The sequence below is a fragment of the Castor canadensis genome, chromosome 15, assembly GCF_047511655.1.
Source record: "Castor canadensis chromosome 15, mCasCan1.hap1v2, whole genome shotgun sequence".
NCBI classification, from domain to species: domain Eukaryota; kingdom Metazoa; phylum Chordata; class Mammalia; order Rodentia; family Castoridae; genus Castor; species Castor canadensis.
Window position 1 is genome coordinate 27,860,199 of NC_133400.1, and position 20,646 is coordinate 27,880,844.

The 20,646-nt window shown below is 45.6% G+C and overlaps 1 protein-coding gene across 2 annotated transcripts in view; it reads left to right on the forward strand.

Annotated features, from left to right (window-relative positions):
* The window catches only part of Kifc3 (kinesin family member C3), a 78,880-nt gene continuing 58,234 nt past the window's right edge, over positions 1–20,646 (forward strand). The window contains exons 1-2 of one of the 2 annotated variants that reach the window (XM_074055923.1): positions 26–157; positions 14,558–15,055. In XM_074055923.1, the coding sequence (XP_073912024.1) occupies positions 14,843–15,055 (213 nt within the window). In that variant the 5' untranslated portion in view covers positions 26–157; positions 14,558–14,842. Of the gene's footprint in view, positions 158–14,557; positions 15,056–20,646 lie in introns of both variants that reach the window. The other variant, XM_074055924.1, reaches the window with a different exon arrangement.

Sequence of the window (20,646 nt, forward strand, 5' to 3'; positions counted from 1 at the left end):
CTTTACCCCAAGGCCGAGGGGCAGCCCGGGAAGTAGGCTAGCTGGGAGAATGGCCTGGACACAGCTGCTGTTCGGAAAGAGCCCTGGGGCAGCTGCAGGGAGGCCCAGAGACAAGGACGTGCCCGGACTGGAGGCTGGGGTCGCACAGCAGTGTGAGGTGAGGTGAGGGTGAGGACCCTGGGGTTGGTGGGGGGGAGGCAGACAGGCTCCTCTGCAAAACAGGGACTGGTTACCTTGGAGAATTGCTGTCTGCCTTACTTACAAAGCATTAAGGGAATTAAATTTTAATTCAATGCACATCTTCCTTGGATAAAGCTTTTGAAATTATTTTTTAAATGCAAAATAATGGCATTCCAAATGGAAGTACAGAAAATGGCCCTGTAGAGCCACTCTCACAGAGCTAAAAGGAACCAGAGAACCCACTTCTCCACCCCACCCCACTCTCAGCCCTGACTGCTGAGAGCTAAGAAGAAACAGACCTTCCTTTGGCACTTTCTTCCTCCTGCTTTTTTTTTTTTTGCAAAGCAGGAGCTCTACTGCTTGAGCCATACCACCAGTCCATTTTGCTCTGGCTATTTTGGACTCAGGTCTCGTGAACTATTTACTGGGTCTGGGCCTCAAACTGTGATCCTCCCAATCTCAGCCTCCCAAGTAGCTAGGATTATAGGTATGAGCCACCACGCCCCACTTACCTCCTCCTCTTAATGTTTTCCTTTTAATGATCAAAATCCTGTTTCTACTAGGGCCCTCTTCCTCCAGCTCTCACCACCAACGAGACTGAGGATATTACATCTGTCTCCTGGGCTCGCTGTCACCCAGACCAGCCTGAAGTGGCCTTCATGGCGGCAGCTGTAGCTGCCTTTGTGGCTGGGACTAGCCCAAGCAGGTTGCTCTGGAGAGGCCCCAAGGGCCTCTTTCTCTAAAGATGATGTGTCTTTTGAGGAATTTCCCAGACCAGAACCATCCTGTGATCCCTTGTTCCCACTCAAGCACTAATTCTACTGATAATACTAAGAATGTCACTTGCACCCCAAAATAAAAGTCCTACAAGCTCAATCACATTTCAAACATGTCCAGGGGGCTGTGAGTGAAAAGAAGTCCAGTAAAGTCTGGGGCAAAATGAGGCCCTTATGATAGATAAATGTCTTTGTTTTGTTTGCATAGATTTCCATGTTTGAAGCAAGCTTTCTCCTTTCTTTCTTTCCTTCCTTCCTTTCTTTCTCTTTTTTGGTGGTGGTACTGGATACTCAGGGTCTTGGTCTTACTAGATAAATATTCTACTACTTGAGAATGGTTTTTGTTCCTTTTTAGGTTATTTTTTTAGATAAGAGTCTTAAGTTTTTGCCCAGGGCTGACCTGGATCTGGATCCACCTACCTATCGTGTCCCACATAGCTGAGATTACACATACACACCACCATGTCCAATTTATTTGTTGAGACAGTATCTTGCTAACTTTTTGCCCAAGCTGGCCTTGAACCTTAATCCTCCTGATCTCCACCTCTTGAGTCACTGAGATTACAGGTGTGAGCCATCACACCTGGCCAAGTTTGGAGGTAGTGATCCTTCCCATTTCTTGAGGGCTTCCCATATGCCAGGACATCTGGACTGGGCTCTCTGTTTTGCAACCTGGGGTGCCCCAGAGCCTGGACACAATGGGGGCTCCCTTGCCACGATGGAGTCCAGTGTGGCAGTGCAGGTCCCCCTCCTTACAAGTGAGGAATCTGCCTCCCAGGGTAAGGGCTGCATTTCTGCATTCATACATGAATTAAACTGGCTCTTAATTTAGTTATGGATGGTACAAGTTCTCTCTGACGGGGTGAGTGAGGCCGAGGCCCATGTGTATAAGGGACAACCCAAGAGCTCCCAAGCATCAGAGGAAGCCCAACCTGTGGGGATTTGATCCTGGAATCTTGTCCTCATTCTCTGATGATCGAGACACTCTACTGACTCCCTGAGCTTGAAAATGTCTTACCTGTAGGAAAAAGGGTCACATGGGACCCTCTGCCTTCCTGGCCCTTGGCACCACCATGCGCAGCCTTTCATGAGCGTCCACTGGGAATGCTCCAACTGCCTGGCTCAGTCCTTCCAGCCCCTGCAGTGTTTCCTTGGGAACTTCCAGGACAGCCATTTGTCCTGTTCATCAGCAGCATTTGCTTTACTTACTCGTTTTTTTTTTTTAATTTGTGGGCATGGGGTTTGAACTCAGGGCCTCACACTTACTAGGCACGTGATCTACCACTTGAGCCACTCTGCCAGCCCTGCATTTGCCTCATGAGAGTGATAAATGATCTCAGTTTGCACAGAGACAGGACTGGCAGAAAGGCCAGTGAGGCTGATAGTGTGGCCAGTGAAAATATGCAAGTTTGTTTCATTTGGGCATCCGGTTTGGGTTTGCCTTTTGAAACTTTACTCTGCATTTCCACATTTCCTAGCAGGGATTAAGAGATCGTCATCTGAGCCTGACGATCTGGCTCACAATAATCCCACCACTCAGGGGCTGAGGCAGAAGGATGGAGAGTTCAAGGCCAGCCTGGATTCATAGGGAGACCCTACCCGCCCCCCCCCCAAAAAAAAGCTTCATCTCTCACATTTCTATTTTTTTTTTTTTCAGATAATGTGTTTTGAGATGAAACGATAGCTGAGTCTTGGTTTCCTACATAGTCACCCTCCCATTATAACTGGGGTTACTTCAGAGTTTAGATGGAGAATTACATGAGGGAAATTTCTAAGGTCAGAGTAGATGACATAGCGGAGTGGATGAGCCCTGGGGGAGTTCCTGAGAGCTCAGCAGAAGCAGCTGTAATTGGTATTTCTTTATGTGGCACTTTTTTTTTTTAACTCTGCTTTTTGGTTTTGGCGCTGGGGATGGAAGCCAGAACCTTGTGCATGCTAGGCAATGCTCTATCATTTTTACTCTGAACTAAAGTCACTCATGCCAGCTGGGTGCCCAGTGGTTCACGCCTATAATCCTAGCTACTTGGGAGGCAGAGATTAGGTTCAAAGTCAGCCCCAGGAAAACAGTTCTCTTGACCCTATTTCCAAACTATCCATCACAAGAAAAGGGCTGGTGCAGTGACTCAAGTGGTAAGAGTGCCTGTCTAGCAAGTGTGAGACCCTGAGTTCAAATCCCAGTGCTGCCAAATAACAAATAAATAGAGTCATTCGTATAATTGCCACTGCAATGGCTTTAACGAAATCTTTGGAGGAGAGAGGGTGAGCAACACAGCTTAAACCTGGGTGGAAGTGGGAAGAAACAGTCAGGCAGAGACCGTATATTAGCCAAGTGTCTATTTTTGGTCTGTGGAAAACAAATGTTTTTAGTGTAGTCATTTCTACAAGGGCCCCAGGTCTTCTTGGGATTGGCCAAACGTTATCTTTGTGGCTCCCCGGGGTAAAGTTGTGTGGGAGGCGTAGCTTTAAGGAAACTTCTGAAATAGGAGATGGGTATAGTCCTATAAATTATTTTAAGACAAGAAGAGTGAATAGCAAAAGTATCATTTTATTTTCCTTTTTTAAATTATAAGCCAAATGTGTGTAGAATATTTTTCTATGTATTTGTCTTGAGAATCAATTTTGTTTTGAGAATTCAATTATATATGTTCATTTAAATTCGTTAAAGGACAAGAGAATTCAAAAAGAGCCAGGCACCTGTGACTCACACCTGTAAGCCTAGCTATGCAGGAGGCAGAGATCAGGAGGACTGAGGTTTGAAGCCAGCCCAGGCAAATAGTTCGTGAGACCCTATCTCAAAAAAAATCCTTCACAAAAATAGCGGTGGTGGAGTGGCTCAAGGTGAAGTCCCTGAGTTCAAGCCCCAGTATGGAAAAAAAAAAAAAAATTTGAAAGAAAGAGAAACAAAAAGGCATGCTTGTGATTTACTGAGCTAAAGAAAGTAAGTGACCTTAAGTAGACACCTGGAGCAGAACAACAGCAAAATACAACACTAGCTGGGCATGGTGGTCGTGTCCATCCACCCAGACTGAGTCTAGACGATAGAGAGTTTGAGGCCAGGCTGGGCTGCATAGTAAGACTCTGTCTCAAAAAAACCCAACAAAACAACAAAAAAGACACACTGGCTATCTCAGTGTGCACTTTTATTTTGTATGAGTGGTTCATGGACCTATTTTTTTTTTTTTTTTTATTCTGGGGTTTGAACTCAGGGCCTCACACTTGCTAGGCAGGTACTCTTTACCATTTGAGCCACTCCACACCCTCTTTTGTGATGGGTTTTTTTTGAGACAGTATCTCAAAAATTATTTGCTTGGGGTGGCTTCAAACTGTGATCCTCCTGATCACTGCTCCTGAGTAGCTAGGATTACAGGTGTGAGCCACCAGCACCCGGCTTTTCTGCTATTCTTGAAGTATGACAGGGAGGAGAAAATAAAGACAAATAAAAAATTAAGCAAAATTAAACTTGGCTTCAGCTGCCTCTGTGTCTCATGGAGGGAAGGCCTTACCTGGGACCGAAGTGCTCTCTACCTGGGCAGCTTAATGGTGGGTTTCTGGATCCTGCAATGAGGGCCTGAGACTAATAGAAGCTAAATTTCCATGCTTGTTACATATCAGAAAGTTTGAAAAAAGAGAGAGAACATTTGAGGGGGCGCTGGGAGACTCAGGAGAGTGGGCCTTCCCGAGTGGGAAGGAGTGGTGTTTCAGGTGTGATGCTTGCTGACTAACTACAAGTTCACTCTTTCCTGGGGAGGGTGGCAGAGAGCAGAACATGAGGTTTTTTTCTGGGGATCCTTAGTTGGATACATGTTACACAGGAGAGTGTTAGCAGGAAGACTTTTGCTTTGTTTTTTTTTCTTTGTGGGTGCTGGGGTTTGAACTCAGGGCCTCATGCTTGTAAGATAGTGCTCTGTCACTTGAGCCACTCCACCAGTCCAAGGGAGGACTTTGTGATGTGTGGTCAGTTGTGTGCACTTTCTAACAGCAATCTGTCAGGTTTGTGAGTGTCAGGCTAATGCTGGTCTCCAAATGATTTGGGAAGTTTTTCATCATCTATTTTCTGACATTGCAAAGAACTGATTTTGTGTCTTCTTTAAAAGTTTCAATTCACCATTGAAAGGGCCTGAGCCTGGAAGATTTTGACTATACATTCAACTTATAATAGAGACAGGAACTGTTTAGTCCTTCTATTTCTTCTTGAGGGAGTTTTAGTAGTTGGTGGCTTCAACAAATTGGTCCATTTCACCTAAATCATCAAACTTATATGCACCATTGTTTATAATATTTCCTTGTTATCTTTTTAATGTCTTCAGACTCTGAATTATAGCTACTATTTCACTTTTGATATTTAATTTCTGTCTTTGTCAGTCTGGCTTGAGGTTCATCAGTTTTATTGATCTTGTCAAACAACCAGCTTTTGTTTTGTTTTGCTGAGATGGGACACTCCCTATACTGTTTGTGAGCTCAAGTGATCCTCCTGCCTCAGCCTACCAAGTAACTGAGACTACAGGTGTACATCACCACACCAGCCTCCACTTTTGTTTGCATTTGTTTTTCTCTATTCTCTTCCTATTTTCAATGTTACTGATTTCTGCTTTTAGGTTCATTATTTCTTTGCTTTTGCTTGTTTTTGGATATATTTTGTTCTTCTCTTAGTTTGTTAAGGAGGAAGTTTGGCTTTTCTGTGTGTGTGTGTGTGTGTGTGTGTGTGTGTGTGTGTGTGTGCATGTGTGTGCATACACACATGCTGGAGCTTTGAGGTGATAGAGTCTTGCTATACAGCCTAGTTTAGCCTCCAACTCTTGGTCTTCTTGCCTAGGCCTCCTAAGTGCTGGAATTGTAGGTGTGCAACCACGCCTGGTCTAGAGAACTTTTTTTTGAGACAGTTGCCTCTAGTAATATAAGCATTTAATGCTATAAAATTTCCTGCATCCCTCAAATTTTCACATGTTGTGTTTTCATTTTAATTCAGTATAAATATTTTCTAGTTTCTATTGAGGGCTTCTATTTTGAGGACTGGGAAGGTAGCTCAGTGATAGAGAACTTGCTTAGAATGCATGCATAAGACATGAGTTCAATCCCCCACACAGTGGGGGAGGCAGGAAGAGAAGTGGGGAAGGAAAGGAGAGAGGAGGAGGGAGAGGGAGAGAGAGGGAGAATTTGAGGGAGGGAGAGGGAGAAAGAGAACGAGAGGGAAGGAGGGACGTTTAATTCATAGATTATTTAGAAGTTACTGTTTAATGTCCAAGTACTTTAAGATTTTCTAGGTATTTTTTCTACTGATTTCTAATTTAAATTCCTTTGTGCCCAGAGAATAAGTGTTCATCATTTAAATTCCTTTAAGTTTGTTGAGACATTTTTTGGGTGGATGATGGGTATTGAAACAGGGTATTGCTCTGTAGCCCAGGTTGGCTTCAAACTTGAGATCCTCCTGCCCCTCCCTCCTGGGTGCTGGGATTGTGGGCATGGACCATGCTCATCTGGGACCATCCAGAGTTTGGTCTAATTTAGTGTTCCATGTGCACTTGGAAAGAATGTGTACTTTGCTGTTATTGGGTGAGGCATCCTGGGAATATCAATGTGACCCATTTGGTTGGTGGTGTTATTCAATTCCATGTCCATGATAGTAATCTTCTGCCCACTTATATCAATTGCTGACAAAGATAACATTGATGTTTCCAACTATAAATGGAATTTTTCCATTTCTTCTCTACGTCCTGCCAGTTTTTGCTGCACGTATTCGAAGCTCTGTTGTTAGGTGCATGTACACTTAGTATTGTTATGTTGTGGACCCAGGGCCACTCATCTGTGCAAAAACCAACATCCAAGAGAATAGTGTTGGGGAGAAATAAAGTATAGTATTAGGGGATAAAGAAAGTTCAAAGAATAGAGAAGGGACTTTGCTCACAAACCAGTTTCTCCTATCTCATTAGGTTAGGAACAATAGGGAGAGAAATAGGCTAGTAAAGGGAGGAATATTCATGTCTTTTCTGGGAATAGGCAGAGATCCTCCAGGATCTCAGATGCCACCTCTTTTTACTCCTTGCATGTCTGGTGTTTCCAGTCATGGTGGCTGGTAGGTGCTATAGGTGCTAGCCTTGAAGGTTGGAAGAGAGACTAGGCAAGTCTAGGTCAAGTTAACCCTGTTTTGTAGTGTTGATCAAAACGGTTCTCAAATAATCAACACGTCTACATGCAGAGCTGAGTAGAATCTGACCCAAAGGTGAAGGCAGCAGAACAGGCACAGTATAAAGACACAGCTGTCAGGCCTTTCACCCTGTTCCAGTCAGCCAGCAGACATCTGCAGGCCCAAATGAGCAGTCAATGTTTTTAGCAACAGTGGCCTTCATGTCCCTGAAAAGTCACCCAGGGAGCCGTTATCATAACCCACTCTGCAGAGGTGTCATCTACCACAAGGTTAGTGGGGAACTAGTTATATATACAGTCCAGCTGTATGACCTCCAAAATTAGTGAGTTTTAAGTCAATTACGACTTAAGCTTTTTTTGCAGGGGGGCGGGGGCAGCATTGGAGTTTGAACTCAAGGGCCTCATGCTTACTAGTCAGGCGTTCTACCACTTAGACTTAAATTCTTGAAGCTAGAGGGTTTGTTTAGGTTTGTCCTTGGCAACACCAATGGACACTTCAACATTTTGCTATGAAGTGACTGATTTTGCTCTAATGGATTGCCTGACATTGCAGTTGATTCTCAGGGCATTTCATAGGACAAAGAATTTTATTCTTGGTAACAACTGACCCTTTTATCATTATGTAATGTTTCTCTTTAGCCTGCTAAATTTCTTGACTGTGATATTTACTTTATCTGATGTTCATATAGCTTCTCTAGCCTGTGTGTGTGTGTGTGTGTGTGTGTGTGTGTGTGTGTGTTTTGCTGGGAATGGAACCAGGGCCTCATGCATGCTGGGCAAATGCTGTACTGCCTTACTGGCTCTGCCACTGAGCCATACTTCAGCTCCCCTCTAGCTTTTTGTGTGCATGGTACATATTTTCCATCTTTATGCTTTTAGCATACCTGTACCATTATATGTTGTTGTTTGTTTTTGTGGTACTGGGGGTTAAACTCAGGGCCTTGTACTTGAACCACCTTATATTGCTGAATGTAGAATTAAGTCTTTACAGCATGTAACTAGGTCTTCTTAAATATCCAGTTTAACAATTTGTGCCTTTTAATTGGTGTGTTTAGACTATTTACATTTAATGTAATTGTAGTATTTGAATTTAGGTTCATCATTTTCTTGTTTTCTGTTTGTTCCCTTTAGATTTTGCTTCCCTATCTGCCCTTTCTTACTGTCATTTAGATTATTTGTAAATTTTTAGCATACTCTTTTAACTTATCTATTGGATATTAGTTTTTGTATAATTTTCTATATAAAGAAAGGTAGTAACAGGAATAAGGTGTCCTGATATACTATTGCAAATGAGGGTAACTACAGAGAGTAGTGGACGGTACATTTTGAAAAGCTTTGTTTTGCCATAAACAAATGGTGAATATTTGAGATGTGTTTAACCTGATTTAAATATTACACCATGTATACATGTGTATACAGCACATGGAGGCCGGGCAGCAGTGGCTTGTGCCTGTAATCCTAGCTATTCAAAAGGCAGAGATAAGGAGGATCATGGTTTGAAGCCAGACCAGGTTAATAGTTCACAAGACCCTATCTCAAAAATACAAAAAAAAAAACCCAAAAAACAAAACAGGACTAGTGGAGTGGCTTGAGTGGTAGAGTGCCTGCCTAATGAGCATGAGGCCCTGAGTTCAAACCCCAGTACTGCCAAAAAGCAAAAAAAACCTTTCATTAAAAAACACATGAAAGCTAGGCAAAGGTGGCTCATGCCTGTAATCCTAGCTACTCAGGAGGCAGATAGCAGGAGGATCAAGGTTCAAAGTCAGACCAGGCAAATAGTTCCATGAGATCCTATCTCGAAAAACCGTTCACAAAAAAATAGGGCTGGTGGAGTGACTCAAGGTGAAGGCCCTGAGTTCAAGCCCCAGTACCACAAAAAAAAAAAGTACATTACCTGTCATGACATGGAGGGAAGACCATTCTTAGAATTCCAGTATTAACATTTGAGGGGGAAGAGAAATGAAACAAAATTCCCTGAAAAAGCTTCATTGATTGAATAATTTCCACCCTGAAACAAAGGGTGGATTTTTTTTCCCTAACAGAATGTGCAAAGTGTGTCTAAAGCACTGCACTTTTTCTTTCCTGCTGCGTGGAAGCCTCACAAAGTCATAGGACAGGCACCATCTTTTAGCTAAAAACACCACACAGGGTAAATCTGATCAAAGCAACAGGTTAGATATAAGCGGAGACCAAGAGTGGAAGAGAGGAAAAATCACTGTAATTCAACTTCCCAACTTCACTAGCCTCTATTTAAGATCAGGTGGTGAGAGCCCAGGGGTTACCACAGGCTGTTTTGAAGTTACCCACCACCCTAAAGCTTAACCCACTCTTTACCCAAGCGTAATCCACATCTTAAACACGATCCAGGTCTGGTGCTGGATGTTTTCACAGATAAATTTAACAAAACAAAGACCCAGACCTAAGATCTGGATAGAGCAACAGTTCCGGATTTCAGTGTCTCTTATTTGATGAGGTAATGGCCAGCTCCCTGGTGGCTCACACCTGTCATCCTAGCTACTCAGGATACAGAGATCAGGAGGACAGGGTTTGAGGCCAGCCAGGGCAAATAGTTCACAAGACTCTATCTCAAAAACCCACACGGAAAAAGGGCTGGTGGAGTGGCTCAAGGTGAAGGCCCTTAGTTCAAACCCCAGTACCACAAAAAAAAAAAAAACACAATGACCCAAACCCAGGAAATCATCCCACAGGCCAAAAGGACACAAAGCTAAGAGTTTCTTAGTAAACATTCCAACTTTAAAACCAGACTCATTGTTCTCTCTCTTGAGGCAAGCCACTTCCAGTCTATACAAAGTGTGTTTCTTTCCCAATAAACTTTATTACTACTTTTACTATAACCTTTGAGTCTTGTTTGAATTCTTCTCCTGCTGGACACAAGGACCAAGGTAATTATCAGTACTATTTTTTCGGTAACAAAAATACAGTATAGTCAGGTGTCAGTGGCTCACGCCTGTAATCCTAGCTACTCTGGAAGCAAAGATCAGGAGGATCATGGTTCCAGGCCAGCCCAGGTAAATAGTTCTTGTGAGACCCTATCTTGAAAACCTTTCACAAAAATAGGGTTGGTGGAGTGGCTCAAGGTGAAGGCCCTGAGTTCAAGCCCCAGTAATGCAAAAAAAAAAAAAAAAAAAGTACAGTATACACATGTGCAGAAATATCACAACAAAACTCCTTCGTACAATTAATACATGCATATTAAAGCATAGGAAAAAATAAAAGCCCTCTGCAGGGACTGGGAGTTTAGCCGAGTGCAGCAGCACTCACCTAGCATGCATGAAGCCCTGGTTTAATCCTCAGCACTGCACAACAAAAACATCCCCCAAATAAACCAGAACGTGGGGCTGGGGTGTACCCTGTGGGACAGTTCGTGCTTTACATGAGTGAGAACCTGGATTTGATGCCCACCAGCAAATAAATAAATATAAGAACATTCTGCAGTTACTCCTAGACCTTTTGATCAGTGAGCAAGACTCCTCTGTGGTTTCTATACAGAATTGGTAGCTAGCTTCCTAAGACATCTCTTTTAGTGGTTTGGGGGAGGCTGGGGATGAACCCAGGTCTTTCCACATGCCAAGCACCTGTGGTATGCTGATTTCCCCATAATGCATCTTTATGTTGGTTGTGATTTCAGCTCTCTGTGTGGTCCTCCTTCAGACAATTAAATTACTTCCAGCTTTCTATTAAAGAAAACAAGAACTAAATAACAGTGCCAGGACATCCCTGCTTTCCCCAGGGCACCATAAAAACAAATGAATTCTCATCTGGGCAAAGTGAGCTTGGAGCTTCAACAGACTCCCCAAATGTACGGCTGTCTGCAGCATTAAGACAGAAAATAATGACTTCCTAACGAAACTTTGGCTTCCGATTTTCTAGTTAACAGCAAAGATGTTCCAACTGTAATTGCTCAGAGTATTTTTAAACTGTTTTTGCAAAGGACTATTCTGGCATCTAGACTTAATTTAAAAATACAGCCTCTTGAAACGGGGGTGTAGCTCAGAGGTAGGGCATGAGCTTAGCCTGCTTGAGGTGTTGGGTTTGATCTCCACCACCAAAAAAAAAGGTATATATATAGTCTTAAACTCTCAGGCAAAAGGAAGGGAAAAAGCTCCAATCTTCTCTTAAATTCCCACATCATCTCCAAATCCCTTTCAGAAATCACCTTTCTTGGACAGCAGGGAATTGGGCAGCTCTACCTATGTATATTTGACACACACAGACTTAATTTGGAATTTCTGGCCTGTTTCTACCTATAAAACACTCCTGATGCCAAACATGGGTGGTTTTCGTTCCCACCAACCAATTCTCTGTAACACCAGCTGGATGTCCTACAACTGAATTCCATTCTGATATTCAGGGGGTTCCCCCAACCCCCTCTTCAGGTTGGGTAATTTGCTAAAACAGTTCACAGTGCTCAGGAATGCACTGAACTTAGATTGACTATCTTATTACCACAGATGTTATAAGGGTGGAAAGGTGGAAAGGACTGGGAGTCAGGGGACATCACCCTCTGAGCCTGGGATATGTTCTTCAACCCTTGTCAGACTTACAAAGCTCTGCTGCCACTAGCTGCCTTCCCTGTGATTGGGCAGACAATTCAAATCCTCCACTCACTAGCTCTTTCTAGTGAGCAGTCCTACCCTGAAGCTATCAGAGGTCCTACCCTAAGTCACCTGATTAGCCTTCAAATATGATCGAAAGACACTCCTATCGGTCAGGAAAATTCTTGGCTTTAGGAACTCAGTGTTGAGAATCTGGGACAGACACTAAATATAGTTCTTATACCACAGAAAAGGAAACACAAACCTTTTTCATAGGTCATTTCTTTGTCTTGCTCATAAAAGTTACCCCAGGTCATAGTCAGGAAATTCCTGTAAGCAGAAAGTTTCTCAAAACCCAGTATCCGGTCAGGGTGCCGGTGACTCATGCCAGTAATCCTAACTATTCAGGAGGCAGAGACCAGGAAGATCAGGTTTGCAGCCAGTTTGGGCAAATAGTTCAAGAGACTCTCTCTTGAAAAAACCCATCACAAAAAGGGTTAGTGGAGTGGCTCAAGGTGTAGGCCCTGAGTTCAAACCCCAGTACCGAAAAAAACAAAACAAAACAAAACAAAAAAACTCAGTGACCGAGAGTTTGGGAAGGAAATGGGACCTGTCACAATAGAATGAGCATGAACTGTGGTGCAGCCTTGAACTAGCCACATCGTGACATTTCTAATCTGCTTTGCTCTGTCTGTTAGCAATCAGACAGGGTAGGAGCCCAGCTCAGAAGGGGCTCGGAAAGAGTCTGCTCCCATGTGGGCTGCTGCACTGCCCAGCATGGCTCTCCAGACCCAGGTGGCTGGGTTTCCGAGTAGCATGCTGGGTCCAACACCTGCAGCTAGCCCCGGCCTTCAGCGCTGTCACCTTGTTTTTAGCAAGCCTGGAAGACCATGTGTCTGGGCCAGAGGCAGCTGAGAGGCCACAGTTAGGCAACAGGGTCATCCTTCAGTTCATCTCTCCAAGCTGGGTGTCAGGTCTGAGGAGGAAGGGGTCTTTCTGAGACCCTAGACTCTTGAGTGATGGGGGTCCACAAGCCCCAGCCAAGGACAGGGGTGGAGCAGCCCCTCCTTCACCTTCACTCTTTCCTCACCTCTGGAGGGGTGAGGTGTGGTGGAGCTAGGCTTGCAAGTGTTCTACCTACGATGGAGTCGGTGTCTACAGGCTCTCCATCCCTCACCACATCCATCTCCCTGAGGGGCAGGGAAGTCAAAAACACTTCCTCTGTTCTCCTTCTCATCTCTGTTTCTAAAGTGCCACGCCTTTATTTCACAAATCTTTGCAGAGCCCCTGCCAAAGGCCAGGCTGTGGACCAGGAGCCATTGGTAAACACTGTAGACAAAGCTCCCAGACTTACAGAGCCTTCTGTCCCCAACAGAGGAGGACTGATAGCAAACCACAGGCACAGCAGACAGCGCCTACTCTATGCTAAGCAGCTTACTGTGCTGCTTACTGGATCTTTTTTGGACCCTCAGGTTCGACCACTTGCCCTATACTCCAAATAAAGAGGCATGGTGAAGGAAAAGAGGATTCTTACACAGCCTGGGAAATGCCCGAGGGAAGAGGCAAAATAAGCAACATCTTCAGCCTTCTTCAGGGCACATGAGCTTTGGCTTAAATATGCAGAGAATTAGGGCAGGGGAGGAAGGTGTGCAGAGTTAAACAGTCCCAGTCACAGGTGTGGCCTGGCTGTCATTATCCCAGTCCTGGTTCTGCAAGAGGTTCCAGAGAAATTGTCACTGCTGTCATCACTTGAGGGGAACAATCTGGTTTCCATGAGATGTTAGCTCCTGCTCCAGGGTACAGCCTCACTATCACAGGTGTTTGTCCTCATTTGAGGGCAAGGACCTGTCTGTCTTGCAGGTTTCCACTGTTGCTTAGTGGTAGTTTTAGTCTCTTGTCATAAAGATGTTATCCATCCATCAGTCCTCTCCTTTGATTCCCAAGTGACTGTAGGAGAGAAAGGCTCGGAGCAAAGGACAACAGGTACAAAACGGAGGAGGGAATGCCACACTTTTCTCAAGTGGACCCAAGTAAGAAGTCAGTGCTTTCCAGCACAAGCAGTTTAAGCACCTCTTACACAGTGACAAAAAGATTGGAACCACAGAGCAAGAGCAGCAGAGCTGGGGCGCAGAGGGAAGATGAGGGCTGAGCTGGGAGTTGTGATTCAATGAGAAGGTCCAGCAAAAGGGAAAGGCCACCTGAGCAGGTGAGGAGGTCAGGGAGGCCGACAGCCATGAGCACCTGGTGGACTTTAGAAGCAGGGTAGAGGAACAGAGGAGTAGTGGAAGGCTTGGGGCAGAGGGATTAAGGGCCACTGTTTCTGGTGTGGCTTTTACGTGGAGTGATGTGGGACCATCGAAGACTCTGAGCAGGAGAGAAACATAATTTAGCTTCGATTTTGACAGGGTCACTCTGGCTGCTGAGTCAAGAAGTGGTGTAGAACCTATTGCAAGAGTCCAGGTAGAGATGGTGGGGGCCGTGGAGGTGGTGAAACTGTCAGGTTCAGGATCATATTGGAAGGCAGAGTCCATAGGAATTGTGAATGATCAAAGGCAGGGTGTGAAAGAGAGTAAGCCAGGTGTGGTGACACACGCCTGTAATCCCAGCACTCAAGAGTCCTAGGCAGGAGGATGGAGTGTTCAAGGCCATTCTGAGCTACATAGGAAGACACTGTGTGTGTGTGTGTGTGTGTGTGTGTGTGTGTGTGTGATATGTGTAAAGTTTCCACCTGAGGCATTGGTGGATACAGATGCTGTTAGCTGGTGGGAAGGCTGGGGAGGGGGGAAATGGGATTTGGGAGGGTGAAAAATTAAAGTTCAATTTTCAATGTCCTGAGTCCCCACTTGGAAATCAGGAGCCCTTGACTCTTTCTGAGTGTGCTGTCACAATTCTAATTCTTCTCAGGACTGTGTAGATGGACTGCAGAGGAGACACTGGCTAACTCATAAGGGACCACATTTTCCAACCCTTGGTTGCGACCCAGGTCATTCTGTAGAAGCGGACGTTGATCCAGTCCTCAAAGCCTTTTAATTGCTGAACTAAAGACTGAATGCCTGCCTTGTTCAATGTCAAAGCCACTGCTGGGCCCAGCTAGGATTGGTGAACCAAGCAGAAAATTCCAGGGCAAGGCTGCAGCCGGCTCTGGCCCGGCGATTGTGCTGGAGGAGTGGCGGGAAGGCTAAGGGTGCCATGTTTGTAGTACCAGCCCTGGTGTGGCTGAGCTGGAACAGCTGGGTCCTGCAGAGGAGAAAGAGGGAGAGAGACCCCAGCACAGACCCGGAGGAGGCCCCTGGCTGGCACTGGTCCATCTCTAGCACCTTCGAGGAAGATGTTCCAGCTAAGCTCCAAGCCCCCTCCCCAGGAAGCATCCTGGGCTCAGAGATCCTGAGCCCTGGCCTACAGGTAAGGAGCTGAGGGACCAAACCGGGCCTTACCAAAAGGTTAACATGGCCTTGAACTAAAGGACAAACCATCTCTAGGGCAGGGTATAGGTATTTTCCTTTAAGCCCTGCAAGATGTCTGAAGTATACTATATTTAGGTAATTCTAGAATCTTCTGTACTCTCAGAAACTCCTGCCAGTTGCCAGGATCTTACCCACAGAGGTGTTTGTAATGGTCAGTATCTACATAGCCAGGGCTAAGTTCAGAACCCAGCTCTGTCACTTTTTATTGAACTAGGCACGACTGGCCCTCTGCACAGGGTGCCAATCACTGAAATGACAAGTTTTGCAAAGAAGAGTTTATTCAGGAGGCAACAAGTCACGTGGAGACTGGAGAGCTGGTCTCAAATCTGCCTCCCCAAGGATGGGGTTTAGGGGTGTTTGTGGGGTGAAGAAGCAAGGTAGAGGGAAGGTGATCAGAGGCAGGGGAAAGTGAAGTCACCCATGGACTTCATAATCAGACTTCACAGGACGCACGTTCAGAGAATGGTGGTATTGTCATGGCTGAGGGTGGACAAAAGTCTGTGTGATGTCAAAAGTCACCCACTGGATACTTGTGCAGGCCCAATTGAAAGGTTGGTGGCTACAACCAGTTTGAGATACAGAAATGGCCTCTGAGTTCCTGATAAACCACTTTGGCAGCCCTTGTTACCTATGGCGGAGCTTTGGGGATGTAGCTCGAGGAGAGAGTGCCGAATCAGGGGGTCCTGGCTTCCATCCCCACTGCATAAATAGAGAAATAAGTAAAATCAGTGACACAAGCAAGTTACATCAGCAAGTGAAGCTGGAGAGTTTACTCAGGCTGTCACTGGGTCACACCTCAGTTTCCACATTTGTGAGCTGGGAAAAAAAAAAAGCATTGTGAAGTGCATAGCCCAGATCCTTGTTGACAAGAAGCACAGATAAATGGTGACTATGCTCACACTCTGATTGTGCCATGGTTGGAGCTCTGTCAAGTGGTTCAGAATTCATGAGAAAATCCTTTTATCTGGAGCATTTTACTCTGGTTTGCCTGTGATTTCATATGCCTTTGAAATCTTTGCTTACACATAGGCAGCCCAATAGGGGCTCCTTGATGCTTATTTACAGGGATTTGAACACAATTGTGTGGCCTGGAGTTAGGACCCTTGCTCTGCCCCACGATGGCTTTTAGGAAGTACAAAACCTAAGTTTGGAGACCTGTCAATGAGGGAATGACAGTCTATCCCTTCCATGGGTGTTGTGAGGATTTAAGAGAACTTTGAATGGCTGTCCAAGTTATTAGTAGAGCGAAGTTATTGAATGGAATTATGAGATTAAATTCTTAACTAATTATTGAATTGTTTTTATTGCTATTGTTCTTGTTGACATAATGGTAAAGCCTGATTTAAAACAATTTTTTTTTTTTTTGGCAGCCCTGGGATTTGAACTGAGGGCCTCATACTTGCTAGGCAGGCACTCTTACCACTTGAACCACTCCACCAACCCAAAATCTGTAACTCCTTAAAGATGAGTAAGGCAAATCGATTTTTTTGGTTTTGTTTTGTTTTGTTTTTTGGCAACACTGGGATATGAATGGTAGACCCTGAGATGGGGGTAGGAGGTGGGGTTTTGCGGGATTCCAGCTTCGCCAGGATTGCATTAATTATTTATTATATTGTTATCTAACTCTGTTTGATTGATTGACCCCTGCACTCCATCAGCATGCATTGGAATGTTTGCTTAGTCCCAGTCCTCCTCCAGGCATGGGGGATCTGACCCTGAGCTGACCAACCCTGGTCTGCCCCCTCAGAGCTTGCATTCCTGGTTGGGGGTGGGGAGCAGACAGAAAACCAGATAAGGTCCAGGATGCCATGAGATTAAAACCCTGAAGGGAGGTAGGAGTGGTCAGGGAGGGCCTCTCTGTGAAAGCCCTTGAGAAGAGGGAAAGAGTGGGGATGGGCTGTGTGGGGGCCGAGGGTACAGATGAGGTCACCAAGGTTGACATATGTCTTGCACAGTGGGGACTACTGCACTTGCTAATGGCTGTGGTGTGAGCTTGAGTGAGACAATTCAAGATGCTAACTGTCTTGTAGGGGTGGAGGAGGTGCTAGGGATGGAATTCAGGGCCTTGTGCATGCTAGGCAAACACGTCTCGAGCCCCCATACTAGCTTCCTTCCTTTCTTCCTTCCTTCCTTCCTTTTTCCTTTTTTTCCTCTTTTTATCTGTACTGGGGCTTGAACCTAGGGCCTCACGGCTTGCTAGGCAGGTGCTCCACCACTTGAGCCATGCCCCCAGAACCCGCACCAGGTTTCTGATGTGAGCAGCCTCTGTAACTGGGAAGGCTGGGGAGGGAGAAACCATCCAATCTAAGGAGTCAGTGGAAGTGGAGTTGTCAGTGGGAGAAGAAGGAGATGAAAGGAAAATGCTTAAAAGAGTGGAGAAACTGTCATACTGACAACTGTGAGTTGCTCAAGTATGAAGGAATTTTAGATCCAGAAAAAAAAAAATTTTAAACCTAGAGCTGAGCAAGACTGAGTAAATAAACCTGTCATACTACATTTAAATACAAAAAGCACTGGACAAGAAGGTCAGTCAAAATGCCTACATTTTCAAGTTACAGGTAAATTTCAATGAAATGTAAAATAAAATGAAATAAAATGAATGATAAAGGGAAAGGTCTGCAATTTATACATTTTTGTTGTTTTTCTTAAGAGGCCTTTCAGTTACAGACATTTACAAATAAGATTACAGGGTGCATCCCTGTAATCCTCGCTACTGGGAAGGTGTCGATCAGGAGGATGGAGGCTTAAGGCCAGCCCAGGTCAAAAATAATAATAATAAAATAACTAAAGCAAAAAAGGGCTGGGAGTTTGGCTCAAGTGGTAGAACACCTGCCTAGCAAGCCAAGCACCAGGCCCAGAGTTCAAAGTCTTGGTACTGCCAAAATAATGTCTTAAATTTTAATTTATTTACTTTTGTTGATGGAGGTTGAACCCAGGCCATCACATGCTCAGAAGGTGCTCAATTATAATCTTTATATTTTAAGGGAGGGTTCTGGGCATGGTAGGACACACCTGCAATCCCAGCTACTCAGGAGGCTGTGGCATAAGGATCTTAAATTTGAGGCCTGCCTGGGCTGCATAGTGAGTTCAAGGCCAGCCTGGGTAACTTGGTGGGACCTTGTCTCAAAAGAAAAATGAAATGTGACTGGGGATTGTGTAACTCAGTGGTAGAGTGTTTGCCTAGCATACATTGGCCGTGGAGTTAATCCCCACTACTGCCCCAAATTAATCAGTTAGGGTTAAGTCCCAGAAAGCTACTCTCACTTTTTAGGAAGAGGCCCAGTCTGTGTGCCCTGCTGTTCAGGCCTCCCTCTATCACTTCCCAGGGGCCACTGTGCCCAAGTCGTCTACCAACGGCTCAATGCACCTGTACCTGGCAGAGCCTTTTTCTTTGGTTTTTCACTGACACAGACACTATAGATTTTTCTATGGTGAGAGTGAGGAGTGGTTCAGGCAGCAAAGCTGACGTGGTGCAGCCTGTGGAGAAGTTATGGAAACCAGGATGAACCCTGTGAACCCCGGCCCACCAGGATGAACCCCAGAACCGCAGCCCGATGGGCTTCTCAGAAGCACTGAGACTTTTGCAAGTGCCGGCTGCTGCACCACCATGATTTCAGCCCATCCTGAATTGACGGGAAGGTCACAACAGCAATATTTTCCACCTAACAACTTTCCTGTCCCTGCAAGAATGATTTGCTGCCAGCTGACATTTTCCCATCCAGAGCTGTGCTTTCTTGAACGTCACCTCATCTCTGTACACTTGATGACACACACGCATGACGTCTTGCCTCTGAGAGGCAGCGCTGCAGACAGGCACTGGCAGGACTATAACCAGGTGGCCGTGTCTGGAACTTCCTGGGTTGCATTTAGTATTCTGTGTGCGTTGTCCTCAAAAACCGAGTGACTCTGAGGACCAAGCCAGGACTGCCTGTCTCTCTGTTGCTGTGCAGCTCAAGCTGCTGGAGGTCTGTAGTGAAACCAGCTGCCCTGACAGGTGAATCCAAGTTCAACTCTGTCCCCACTGCTGCCTGGCCAGACAGCAATCGCCCTGTCCCCTTTTCCTGCAGCAAATGACTGCTCTTGGAGGAGAGAGAAGGGGTCCTGCATTTTTCATGGATTGAAGCTGTGCTATGCCGCCTCCTCACCCCATCTTTTTCCAACATCCCTCCTCCCAATAACTTGGCTCTGCAAGCCAGCACAGAGCAGCTTACCAGGTGTCCCTGGGCTGACTCTACTGAGGCCACTGCATGGCACTGCTCCTGAGCCTCAGCGTCCCATCCATGCAAGGAGCGAGCTCAGGTACGCTACTTTCTACACTGACTTTGCAGGGTGATGTTGGCCCTGATGGTAGCAGATGCCTGGAGATGGGGTTCTCTGTGCACAGACCGTTAATCACCCCAGTTCCCAGGACCTCGTCTGGAAGTAGTACAATTTCCCAGTGAGGATTGCTGACAGGGGGAATGGGGACATCCTCATCCTCACAGATCCCAGAGGACATGTGTCTGCCCCACCTGCCCAGAACAAATGTTGGGGAAATGAAAATGTCAATTAAGTGGTTGCTATGGCAACCTCATCTCATGTTTGCTGCCACATTTTCAGCACTGAGTTGTTTTTTGGGCTTTTTTTTTTTCTTATTGAATTGGTTGAATTCCTCATTTGTTCCCCTCCCCAACTCTGTCACTCTTTCCAAAGACATGCACACTGGTTTGTAAAGATTAACGCAGGGAGTGCCGCCCCTGCAAGGGCTGAGGTGCAGGTGTGGCAAATGCTTTTGGAGTAAGAGCATGTAGTTTTAGCGCCTTTTTGAGGTAATACAATGAGAGAGAAGGAATGTTCAGCCTGAGCCCCCATTGCTTCTTGTCTCTCTCTCTTTTGGCAGTACTGGGGTTTGCTAGGCAGGTGTGCTGCCATCTGAGCCATGCTTCCAGCCTTTTTCCTCTGGTTATTTTGAAGATAGGGTCTTACTTTTTGCCCAGACCAGTCTGGACCAGATCCTCCTATTTTACACTTTCTACCATGACTGGATGACAGGAACAGCCACCACTAAACCCAGATCAGGTCTCTTAAACTTCTTTGACTGGGCTGGCCTGGAACTGTGATCCATCTCAGCCTCCTGCATAGCTTGGACAGCAGGTGTGTGCCACCGCACCTAGGTATTGGTTGAGATGGGGGGCTTGCTAACTGTTTGCCCAGGCTGGGCTTAAACCAGGATTCTCCTGATCGCTGCCTCCGAGTAGCTAGGATTACACTGTGAGCCACCGGCGCCTGGCTCATTACTTCTGTTCTTGACCTCAGACATCTTTTTGAGCCCGAGATTTAGCTGTCTTGATTTCTGCCTCAGCCTCCTGAGTGCTGGGATTACAGATGGAAACTACCACACAGGATTAGCTGTTTATCAGGAGAAAAATCTTGCTCTTTGCCCCAGGGGCTCTGATAAGAAATGCCTGCACCAACCTTTGAGTTCCCCAGAAGAGCAGCCTAAAGGTCAGGTTCAGGCTTGGAGTTGACTTTCACTCTGGAGTCCAGTGC